Source organism: Heptranchias perlo, chromosome 5 (genome assembly GCF_035084215.1).
Source record: "Heptranchias perlo isolate sHepPer1 chromosome 5, sHepPer1.hap1, whole genome shotgun sequence".
NCBI classification, from domain to species: domain Eukaryota; kingdom Metazoa; phylum Chordata; class Chondrichthyes; order Hexanchiformes; family Hexanchidae; genus Heptranchias; species Heptranchias perlo.
The window spans coordinates 71,710,543-71,723,407 of NC_090329.1; the positions used below are offsets into that span (position 1 = coordinate 71,710,543).

General features: G+C 45.3%; 1 protein-coding gene across 2 annotated transcripts in view; it reads right to left on the reverse strand.

The window, feature by feature from the left end:
- rnf217 (ring finger protein 217) overlaps positions 1-12,865 on the reverse strand; it is a 114,376-nt gene that overhangs the window by 27,710 nt on the left and 73,801 nt on the right. For both annotated transcript variants that reach the window (XR_010962911.1, XM_067984594.1), the window contains exon 5: positions 2,488-2,559. Coding sequence is in view for 1 of the 2 variants with exons in the window: in XM_067984594.1 (XP_067840695.1) it covers positions 2,488-2,559 (72 nt within the window). In the remaining variant the exon portion in view is untranslated. The remainder of the gene's footprint in view (positions 1-2,487; positions 2,560-12,865) is intronic.

A 12,865-nucleotide genomic window follows, 5' to 3' on the forward strand; every position in this document is an offset into this window, starting at 1 on the left:
CCAAAAAACCCATCACGTACACACTCCAGGAATTCATCCTCCACAGTATTATTGCTAATTTGGTTTGGCCGGTCTATATGCAGATTAAAGTCACCCATGATTACTGTAGTACCCTTGTTACATGCATCTCTAATTTCCTGTTTGATCCGCCTGTTGATATATTAAACTAAAGAAAGAAAAAAACCATTTAAATAGCACTTTTCATGACCTCAGGATGTCCCAAAGCACTTTACAGCCTATGAAGTACTTTTAAAGTGTTATCATTGTTATAATGTAGGAAACGCGGCAGCTAATGTGGACACAGCAAAGTCCCACAAACAGCAATTAAATAAATGACCAGATCATCTAGTAGCCACGGCATTTCTGTGGATGGTCCAGTTGAATTTCTGGTCAATGGTGAGCCCCCCAGAATGTTGATGGTGGGGGGCTTGGCCTTGGTAATGCCATTGAATGTTATGGGGAGGTGGCTATGCTCTCTCTTGTTTGAGATGGTCATTGTCTGGCACTTGAGTGGCACAAATGTTACTTGCTACTTATAAACCCAAACCTGAATTTTGTTCAGGTCTTACTGCAGTGGGCATGGACTGCTTCATTATCTGAGGAATTGTGAATGGAGCTGAACTCTGTGCAAATCAGTCCCACTTCTGACCTTATGATGGAGGGACATAAGCCTGACACAGCATTACTAACAAGCTTGCAGCAAAACTGTAGAGTAAATACAGCAAAGGTAGCAAGCTGAAATTCAGCGCAGGCAAAAAAAATTGAAGAAGCTCATCTGCATGCCCTCTAGGTTAAAGGTTAGTTGTGGAGGAGAATAATATCAAGATAGGAGGAAGTCAGCACCACTTCTTTTTTGCTCTCAATTTCTCTCCATCAAGACCAGACATTCTTTCATAGGTTACTGATTTCCTTGTTTTCTGGCTTACAGATTTCCATGCACAAATTTCCAACCTGCATTCAGATAGCGTGTGCCAGGAAGTCTATGGTTAAAAAACATGTCTTTTTGTAAAACGAGGCCAGACTTGAAATTTGCTGTTAGTAACAGGAAGTCAGTCTTTAAACCTTAGAATTTCCTCTTTGCACTTACTCCAGAACTGGAGTTTGTTGTGAAAAGATTTCAAGAAGTCTCTTTAAAAATTTTATAATCAGATTTTAATGGAGCCTGGTCATACAAAGTTCTTGACCTCGAAAGACAAGGCTTGGCTCCCAAACAGTGCTTTATTGCAAGAATAGAATCTATTCAAGTGCACTTCAATATCTTCTATGCAGTTACTTGCGGATTACAGTGGAAATATTGTTCAAGCTTTCACAAAATATGTAGTATAGGTTTAAAGAAAAAATGATAAATCATGACAGGATAAAGCAGTAATTGTTTAGAATAACACCAACCACCCTCCTCCCCAGTATTAACAAGATACAGCCAGTATCTATTCTAATAACAACTTGGCATTTTATTCAATTGAAATGACGCTACTCTGTGCGTAATGTGGTACCCTTCAACTGTTTGAACATAGAGGGGTAGAAATTGGTATGCATTGCGCACATTTTCCGGGTGCAAAATATACCAATTTAGCAGTCAGACTGCCTGCGCTCAATCTGCGCAGGCGTTGGTCACACTGCTAAATTCATGGGAGCCATTTGTTAGGCATCCTGGGCAGAAGCCTAAAACAGGCGATGGGCCTTCATTAACATATTTAAGTTGCCTAACGCCTGTTGAAGGGCCCCACTACAAAATTTGTTACCGATGAGCAGGGCAGGCGTCGGGCTTGCCCTTCTGAGGATTATTCAGCAGCCCCTGCGGCTGCCAACTAAGAGGAAGTATTGTTAAATTTTTTAAAAACCTATGAAGCCAGGAGGAGCAGGTGTGTTCCTCTTGACTCCAAAGTCCTTGTGATCACCAACCCCTAACCCCCTCCCCTCCCCCCCCAACCCCCTCACTCCGTTGCTCCATCCAACCGCTCCTCCCGGAACTTACCCGACGGCTGCTACCCAGCAGCCCGAAATTGATTTTTCTTATGGAGTGAATTGTCTGTGGAGGCACAAGAGGCACCGGTAGCTCGCCCCGAAGATGTCGATAAGGCCGAGGTCCAATTTCCGGACAACCTCGGGCCTCTCTGTCTGGTGCACGCTGGACCGGGCCCAGATTAATTTCTACCCCAGAGTGCCCTTTGCTGCTTTCAAACTACGAGAATGTGTCTTAATAAGCACTTGAAACAACAAATTCTGTAAATGTCTAAATAACAACAACAATGATCTCTTTATTTCAGTGTATTTTAGAAGGCAAAAAGCTGATTGACTCACCCGTTTATTCATTTGAGGAGACTAACAGGTTGAACCGACACAATAATCACTGTTACAAAGACATTTGCCAGAAAATCTCTCATCTGAAGTCAACGCATTTCAATGAGCTTCCAGAACATTTCTTAAAACCTAAATTCAATATTAACTGCATCAATTATATCACAAAAGAAAGGCTATATTTCTTACCTATTACAAATGCTATGGCTCCTAGTCCCAACACCAAAACCAGCATCAAGGGAGCAATAATTAACTTTCCAGCTGGAAAACAAAAACTGTTATTAGAACAATTGTGTATAAGGACATGTCCTTCCTTCCCTAGATCACTCTAGAGACGAAACACAAATCTGTTTATAACTGCAAAGGACCTGTGCTATCAGGACTTAGGTGCACACAAAAAAAACCTCACTATAGTCTTGGCAGAACATTTCAGTTCAGTTTACATGCCAAAGGTAGTGGCAGTCAAAATAAACTTCTCATAATTTTCTGCAGTAAAGGTGACATTTTGAATATTAAAACTGGTACTTGCCTTTTTAAAAAAAATGGTCAACTCATATTTTGAAAATTGTGTTGGAGTAGAAAGAAAAAGCTTAATGGTGTTGTTTCCATCTGTCAGATCTGCAAGGATTGATGGGATGAGCATCTCTTCTCAGCTGCTTGCAAGAGTCATACACACATCCTCGTGAAGACAAAGTCCCGTCTTCGCACTGAGGACACCATCCAATGTGTTGTGTGGCACTATCACCGTGCTAAATGGGATAGATTCAGAACAGATCGAGCAGCTCAAAACTGGGCATCCATGAGGCGCTGTGGGCCATCAGCAGCAGCAGCATTGTATTCCAGCACAATCTGTAACCTCATGGCCCGGCATATTCCTCGCTCTACCATTACCAACAAGCCAGGGGATCAATCCTGGTTCAATGAGGAGTGTAGAAGAGCATGCCAGGAACAGCACTAGGCGTACTTAAAAATGAGGTGCCAACCTGGTGAAGCTACAACTCAGGACTACATGCATGCTAAACAGCGGAAGCAACATGCTATAGACAGAGTTAAGTGATTCCACAACCAACGGATCAGATCAAAGCTCTGCAGTCCTGCCACATCCAGTCGTGAATGGTGGTGGACAATTAAACAACTAACGGGAGGAGAAGGCTCAATGATGGCGGAGTTCAGCACGTGTAGGAGAACCTTCACCACACGGACTGCAGTGGTTCAAGAAGGCAGCTTACCACCACCTCCTCAAGGGCAATTAGGGATGGGCAATAAATGCCGGCCTCACCAGCAATGCTCACATCCCATGAATGAATAAAAAAAAACGTGAGTGCAAAAGACAAGGCTGAAGCGTTTGCAACCATCTTCAGCCAGATGTGCCGAGTGGATGATCTATCTCGGCCTCCTCCCATATCTCCACTGTCACAGAAGCCAGTCTTCAGCCAATTCAATTCATTCCACGTGATATCAAGAAAAGGCTCAGTGCACTGGGTACAGCAAAGGCTATGGGCCCCGACAACATCCCGGCTGTAGTGCTGAAGACTTCTGCTCCAGAACTAGCCGTGCCTCTAGCCAAACTGTTCCAGCACAGCTACAACACTGGCATCTACCTGACAATGTGGAAAATTGCCCAGGTATGTCCTGTCCACAAAATGCAGGACAAATCTAATCCGGCCAATTCCCGCCACATCAGTCTACTCTCAATCATCAGCAAAGTGATGGAAGGTGTCGTTGACAGTGCTATCAAGCGGCACTTACTCACCAATAACCTGCTCACCGATGCTCAGTTTGGGTTCTGCCAGGACTACTATGTTCCTGACCTCATTACAGCCTTGGTCCAAACATGGACAAAAGAGCTGAATTCCAGAGGTGAGGTGAAAGTGACTGCCCTTGACATCAAGGCAGCATTTGACCGAGTGTGGCACCAAGGAGCCCTAGTTAAATTGAAGTCAATGGGAATCAGGGGGAAAACTCTCCAGTGGCTGGAGTCATACCTAGCACAAAGGAAGATGGTAGTGGTTGTTGGAGGCCAATCATCTCAGCCCCAGGACATTGCTGCAGCAGTTCCTCAGGGCAGTGTCCTAGGCCCAACCATCTTCAGCTGCTTCATCAATTACCTTCCCTCCATCATAAAGTCAGAAATGGGGATGTTCGCTGATGATTGCACAGTGTTCACTTCCATTTGCCATCCCTCAGATAATGAAGCAGTCCGTGCCCGCATGCAGCAAGACCTGGACAACATCCTGGTTTGGGCTGATAAGTGGCAAGTAACATTCGTGCCAGACAAGTGCCAGGCAATGACCATCTCTAACAAGAGAGAGTCTAACCACCTCCCCTTGACACTCAATGGCATTACCATCACCGAATCCCCCATCATCAACATCCTGGGGGTCACCATTGACCAGAAACTTAACTTAACCAGCCATATAAATACTGTGGCTATAAGAGCAGGTCAGAGGCTGGGTATTCTGCGGCGAGTGACTCACCTCCTGACTCCCCAAAGCCTTTCCACCATCTACAAGGCACAAGTCAGGAGTGTGATGGAATACTCTCCACTTGCCTGGATGAGTGCAGCTCCAACAACACTCAAGAAGCTCAACACCATCCAGGAAAAAGCAGCCCGCTTGATTGGCACCCCATCCACCACCCTAAACATTCACTCCCTTCACCACCGGCGCACTGTGGCTGCAATGTGTACCATCCACAAGATGCACTGCAGCAACTCGCCAACACTTCTTCGACAGCAGCTCCCAAACCCACGACCTCCACCACCTAGAAGGACAAGGGCAGCAGGCACATGGGAACACCGCCACCTGCACGTTCCCCTCCAAGTCACACACCATCTCGACTTGGAAACATATCGTCGTTCCTTCATTGTCACTGGGTCAAAATCCTGGAACTCCCTACCAAACAGCACTGTGGGAGAACCTTCACCACACGGACTGCAGCGGTTCAAGAAGGCGGCTCACCATCACCTTCTCAAGGGCAATTAGGGATGGGCAATAAATGCTGGCCTCGCCAACGACGCCCACATCCCACGAATGAATAAATTAAAAAACCAAGTCTGGACTGTTTCTCATTTTACCCTCTTTTTTCTGGCACTTTTCTCCCCTACCTACCTACTCCTCTGATGGTGTTGTGACTTACTGAAACTTGCACAAAGGTACAGGTCTCCTTCAGTGGCCATTATATCTGTGTATGCCTGAGTGGTGAGTGTTTGCAGGCTATTTGGGGGATAGGGAAAAAGAGAGGGTCATGACTGGGTACTTTCTATCCTCGGCATAAATCCATACTTACACACTTTCCAGCAGGACAGCATTTAGGAGTTAGAACCCCATAACACACAGTCACTGAGGCCAACTGTGGCTACCACTGTTGCAGAGATTAGCTAACTCAGTGCTGATCTAGGATCGAGCCTGGGAATTTCCTAGTATGTTCAGCTCAGCTGCTCACTGCTTTAACTAGCTGAGCCATGGTCAGGTGGAGTTATCTTGGATACTTCAATCCCGCTGCTGGTGGGCAGAAGTCCACAGTACAAAAGTATCCAGAATTTGGTGCAATCTCAATCGCTGGCAAGAGAGATGGACAAATTTATACCAGTGTAGTGGAGGATACTTTTTTTGAATTTGTTGGTCAAGCATATTGTTGCTACAAAGAAGCCCTGCAATTTAAGGTAATTAAAAAAATGAAAATTGCAAAGAATTAATAAAAGCTTGGGAGAAACTGTACTGATAACTAGTGATGCTTCCATCATCTTCCCAGGGAGCATGTTCCATAGATTGACCACTTTCTCACTGAAATAATTTTTCTGCAGATTAGTTTTGAATTTACCCACCCCAAGAGCAGGATATGTCCTCTGTTCTAATGTACTGGACAATGTGAAATAGCTTGTCATGGTTTACATTATCTAGTCCCTTTAGAATCCTAAAAGCAGCTCTCAACTTTCTCTTTTCCAGTGAGAACATGCCTAAATTTCATAATCGCTCCTCATAATTCAATCCCTCCATCCCCTCAATCATTCTGGTTGCTCTCTTCTGAATCCTTTCAATAGCTACAATATCGTTTTTGTACAGTGGCGACCAGAACTGTATACAGTAGTCTAAGTCGCACCAATGTTTAATAAAGTGGCAGGATTACCTCACTATTTTGGCTCAATATTGACCCTTTAATATATCCCAACGTCTGATTTGCTTTACTCACTGCCAGCAAGCATTGTTGTGATAGCTTCAATTTATTGTTAATTAGGACCCCCAGATCTCTTTCATTTTCCATACACATTATTTTCTTTCTATTTAAGTAATAGTCCCTTCCTGGATTTTTTTGTCTCCAAAGTCTCCAGTTTGAATTTCATCTGCCATCCGTCTGCCCAATTCCCGAGTATATCCAAATCCTCCTGCAGCTTATCCCATTGAGCTTCGGAGTCTACCACGTTCATTAGCTTTATATCATATTCAACTTTAGCCACAGTGCTTGTGACTCCTAGGTCCAGATCATTTATGAAGATATTAAAAAGAGGTCCCAAAACAGACCCTTGTGGAACCCCCACTAGTAACATTCTCCCAGGCTGATGACAATCCCTGTACCACCACCCCCTGGGTTCAGTCAACTAATTATGTATCCATTGTAAAATATTCCCACTGATTTATTTTCAGTATCAGCCTTTCCAGAGGGACTGTCTCAAAGGTCTTACTGAAATCCAAGTACACCATATCCACTGTCTTACCTCTATCAAGTTCCTTTGTCACACCCTCAAAGAAAACCATTAGATTGGCAAGAGCTCCCTTTCACGAACCTGTATTGGCTATCATTTGGAAGTGCAGTCACTGTTTTATGGAGGCAAAGGCGACAGCTAATTTGTACACAGCAAAAGAATGAATAAGTAGTTAATTGTTTTTTGGTGATGTTTGATGAGGGGCGAAACCTGCCTTTCAAAAAGTGCAATGAGAACTTAAACATATGCCTGGACAGATACACAGGGCTTCAGTTTAAACATATTATCCAAAAGATGGCAACTCCAACAATCCAGCACTAATTCAGTGCTACACTGAAGTGTCAGCCTTGATTACGTTCTCAAGTCTTGGAGTAGGACTTGGACCCACAACCTTCTGACTCAGCTACAAGAGTGCTACCAACAGAATTAAGCGGATACCCATTTCCATTCTTGTTGAATTATGCTCCTACTTGTTAAAATTCTATGACTCCTCACCTCATCACACTTTAACCTGCTATGTAAAGTATGCTAGACTTCTGCTCAGCTCCTTGAAGAGCCCTATTTATTCGAACTGAATTTGTTTTACAATTTATTCCCCTTCAAGAAAAAATTTTCACCCACCCAGATGTGACTGAATCCTTGGTGGTGTTTTGTCTCTTGCACTTCTTCATCTGGAAACTGCAATCATCTACCCAATGTCAGCAAGGTCATTTGAGGGGTGACGATCCCAGGCAGCGGAGGCACTCAGGTCAAAGCCTCCCTGTACATGGACGACGTCGCCGTCTTTTGCTCGGATCAGCTGTCAGTCCGCAGATTGACGAGCATCTGTGACCTATTTGAACTGGCCTCAGGGGCCAGAGTAAATCGTACCAAGAGCGAGGCCATGTTCTTTGGGAACTGGACCGACCGATCCTTTGTCCCCTTCACTGTCAGGTCGGATTACCTGAAGGTGCTGGGGATCTGGTTCGGGGGGGCCGGGGCGTGCACCAAAAACTGGAAGGAGCGTATTTCCAAGGTGAAGCAGAAACTGGGACTGTGGGATCGACGATCCCTCTCGATCGTGGGAAAAAACCTGGTCATCAGGTGCGAGGTGCTCTCGGTGTTGCTGTACTTAGCACAGGTCTGGCCCATACCTTGCTCCTGCGCCGTGACAGTCACCCGAGCCATCTTCCGCTTTATCTGGAGATCAAAAATGGACCGTGTCCGCAGGGACACAATGTACAAATCTCTGGAGAAAGGGGGAAAAGGCGTGCCCAACGTGGCCCTCATCCTGATGGCCACTTTTGTGTGCGGCTGCATCAAGCTTTGCGTGGACCCTTGGTACGAAAACACAAAATGTCACTATGTGCTGAGGTTCTACCTGACCCCGGTGTTGCGAAGGATGGGCCTGGCCACGCTGCCACGGAACACTCCATCCAGTTGGACCGTTCCGCCCCACCTGTCCCTCGTCGAAAAGTTTATGCAAAAAAACACTTTAGACCACAAGGCGATCAGTAAGTGGTCCGCACGTAACGTCCTCGAGACCCTGCGGGAAAAGGAGACGATGGATCCTGTCAGTCGGTTCCCCGAGCAGACTGTCAATGTCATTTGGCAGAATGTCTCATCGCCAGAACTTTCAAACAAGCACCAAGACATAGCTTGGCTGGTGGTGAGAAGAGCCCTTCCTGTCAGATCCTTCATGCACTCCCGGACTCTCAGCCCCACCGCGCGCTGTCCCCGAGGAGGCTACGGTGCAGACGAAACCGTCACCCATCTCCTTCTGGAATGCGCCTTTGCAAAGAAGGTCTGGAGAGAGATGCAGTGGTATCTGTCCAGGTTCGTCCCGAGCAATTCCGTAACACAAGACTCTGTGCTCTACGGGCTGTTCCCGGGGACGCACACCGAGACAGACATCAACTGCTGCTGGAAGACCATCAACTCGGTGAAAGACACCCTTTGGTCTGCCCAAAACCTGCTGGTCTTTCAGTGCAAGGAGCTGTCCTCGACAGAGTGTTGCAGACTGGCACATTCCAAGGTCCAGGACTACGTGCAGCCGCTGCAAAGGCTCTGTGGGGAAAGGCAACAGTTTAGAGCCTTCCCGCCATTGTAAACAGAGGGGATGCAATCAGGGAAAAAACCCCCTTGGGCAGAATGTAAAATTCAAATTGCTGCAATGTACCTGTAATGAATCTGTAAGCAATAATCTGTATTGAGTATAATGCAATGAGACACCCCAGAGTGTGATGAACTGTAATTATGCACAATGTATTCACTGAACTGTACTTGATGTAACCTGCAAATTGTATAATCTGTATTGTGTATGTTTGGAATGTGATATGACAACTGTATTGTATGTTTTTTGCTTCAAATTTTATGAATAAAGTATATTTTTTGAAAAAAAATTATGGGGACTTCTCATGACAGCAGATATTAACTGGACGGTCGGGGGTTCCTGGGTTATTCTCATGCACCTCCTATCAACTTGCTCAGTGCAGCACTGCCGGACGTGTGGAAGCAGGAGCCTCTGCCCCCTCTCCTCCCCAAGCTACAGATGGTGCATGGTCCAGGGAAACCAGACAAACTGGGCACAAAATAGTATTGCTGATTCTCCAACCAGACATCCCTGCTAAGGAGTTGTACTCGCAGGGAGTGTTGGTCGGGAAATCATGGGCTCACAGATCTTGATATTTCAGTCATTTATATTAATGGACTGAAAAATCAGGGGTGAAGACCTGTAATTTCCTGACCAGCTATTCCCTGCAAGTGCAACTCTTCAACAGATGTACCTGATTGGGGGAATCAGCACTGGTACATTATGATACTCTTAGAGCCATATCCCAATGTAAGTCACTGCCTTAAGGATAGGAGATGAGACAAAACTGATTTGCACAGGCAATTTGCTTCAACAGTCCTTTCGGTTGTCTTGTTCACTTATTCTTTCCCATATTCTCTATCATCAAAGAAATCTGTTTTTGAAGAATTAATAAGCGGAAAAGCACGGTGAGTTAACATGCATATCATAGAATCATAGAAAGATTACAGCATGGAAGGAGGCCATTCAGCCCATCGAGTCCGCGTCGGCTCTATGCAAGAGCAATCCAGCTAGTCCCACTCGCCTGCCCTATCCCCGCAGCCCTGCAAATTTTTTCCTTTCAAGTACTTATCCAGTTCCCTTTTGAAGGCCATGATTGAATCTGCCTCCACCACGCCCTCGGGCAGTGCATTCCAGATCCTAACCACTCGCTGTGTAAAAAAGTTTTTGCTCATGTCACCTTTAGTTCTTTTACCAATCAGCTTAAATCTATGTCCTCTAGTTCTTGACCCTTCCGCCAATGGGAACAGTTTCTTTCTATCTACTCTGTCTAGACCCTTCATGATTTTGAATACCTCTTTCAAATCTCCCCTCAACCGTCTCTGTTCCAAGGAGAACAAACCCAGCTTCTCCAGTCTATTCACGTAACTAAAGTCCCTCATCCCTGGAATCATTCTAGTGAATCTCTACTGCACCCTTTCTAAGGCCGTCACATCCTTCCCAAAGTGTGGTGCCCAGAACTGGACACAATACTCCAGTTGTGGCTGAACCAGTGTTTTATAAAGTTTCATCATGACTTCCAAACTTTTGTACTCTCTGCCTCTGTTTATAAATTGTAAACAATTTTACAACACCAAGTTATAGTCCAGCAATTTTATTTTAAATTCACAAGCTTTCGGAGATTTTCTCCTTCCTCAGGTAAATGTTTCAAGATCTCCTTGAAGCCTGCTTCAAGGAGATCTTGAAACATTTACCTGAGGAAGGAGAAAATCTCCGAAAGCTTGTGAATTTAAAATAAAATTGCTGGACTATAACTTGGTGTTGTAAAATTGTTTACAATTGTCAACCCCAGTCCATCACCGGCATCTCCACATCTGTTTATAAAGCCCAGCATCCTGTATGCTTTTTTTAAACCGCTTTCTCAACCTGCCTGCCACCTTCGGCGATTTGTGCACATATACCCCCAGATCTCTCTGTCCCCGTACCCCTTTTAGAGTTTAACCGTCTAGTTTATATTGCCTCTCCTCATTCTTCCTACTGAAATGTATCACTTCCTATTTTTCTGCGTTAAATTTCATCTGCCACGTGCCACCAGCCTGTCTATATCCTCTTGAAGTCTATCACTATCCTCCTCACTGTTTACTAACCTTCTAAGTTTTGTGTCATCTGCAAATTTTGAAATTGTGCCCTGTACATCTAAGTCTAAGTCATATATATATAAATAAAAAGAAAAGCAGTGGTCCCAGCACTGACCCCTGGGGAACACCACTGCACACCTCCCTCCAGTCCAAAAAACAACCGTTCACCACTACTCTCTGTTTCCTGTCCCTTAGCTAATTCTGTATCCATGTTGCTACTGCCCCCTTTATTTTGTGGGCCACAATCTTATGATAAGCCTACTATATGGCACTTTATCAAACGCCTTTTGAAAGTCCATATACACCACATCAACTGCATTGGAATAGGGGATCTGTTACTTCAATGATGCAGTATGGAAATATGTACTCTCTGAGCCAAGTGATGAACCTCTCCTGACCCTGGAAGATCAGCAGTGTCAGTGCCGGGAACACACAGAGATATAAATATTGATAAAAAGTTAAAAAAAAAACCTGCAAATGCTGTAAATGTTGAGTCTGGTGGTCAATGTGTGCTGCTCCTTGGATGTAGGTCTGATTCCAGGAGCTGACATTGGTCTGGTTCCAGAAGCTGCCATTGGTCTATGACTAAGACTGCATTGCTGTGGAGCTATAGCCTTCTTACACACGAATCCTTGCTGAGGTCAGGTTAAGTGACATGTCTAGTAGTACAAAGAACTGAAATGGACCTCCAGTCCCATATTCTGGTTTCAATAGCTCCAATATTCTGGTTTCCTAATGCTAAGCTCCTCTTCTCTAAAGTACATAACACTGACTGACTTGTTGACAATTCCCTTCATGCGACCAATTCTCAGATGAGAGATTTTGGGGGCAGGAGTCGGTCATGTTAAGCCCTCATTTAAAAGGCCCTGAATTACTGACCAGATTACACCAGGTCCCGGCATTGATTGTCATTTTCTGTGAAAGCCTTGTTGAAGGAAGCAGAGAGGTGGAGGACGACGAGGAAGGATAACTCACCTTGGACATAGTCAAAGAATGTCATTTGTGACTTTGGTTAGGGCCGTTTCTGTGCTTTGGGAGAGGTGGAGGCCGGATTGAAGGGATTCAAAAAGGGACTTGCAGGGGAGATGCATGGAGTTGGGAGGGGACAACACAGTCAAGGACAAGATAGGGAGGTTGGAGATGGGACAGTAGTTGGCGAGAACAGAGGAGTCAGGGCTGTTTTTTTATTTTAGGAGAAGCATTTTTTAAAAAATTTGTTCATGGGATGTGGGCATCGCTTGCAAGGCCAGCATTTATTGCCCATCCCTAATTGCCCTTGAGAAGGTGGTGGTGAGCCGCCTTCTTGAACCACTGCAGTCTGTGTATTGAAGGTTCTCCCACAGTGCTGTTAGGTAGGGAGTTCCAGGATTTTGACCCAGCGGCGATGAAGGAACGGCGACATACTTCCAAGTCAGGATGGTGTGTGACTTGGAGGGGAACGTGCAGGTGGTGGTGGTTCCCATGCGCCTGCTGCTCTTGTCCTTCTAGGTGGTGGAGGTCGTGGGTTTGGGAGGTGCTGTCAAAGAAGCCTTGGCGAGTTGCTGCAGTGCATCCTGTGGATGGTACACACTGCAGTCACGGTGCTTCGGTGGTGAAGGGAGTGAATATGGTGGATAGGGTGCCAATCAAGTGGGCTGCTTTGTCCTGGATGGTGTCGAGCTTCTTGAGTGCTGTTGGAGCTGCACTCATCCAGGCAAGTGGAGAGTATTCCATCAC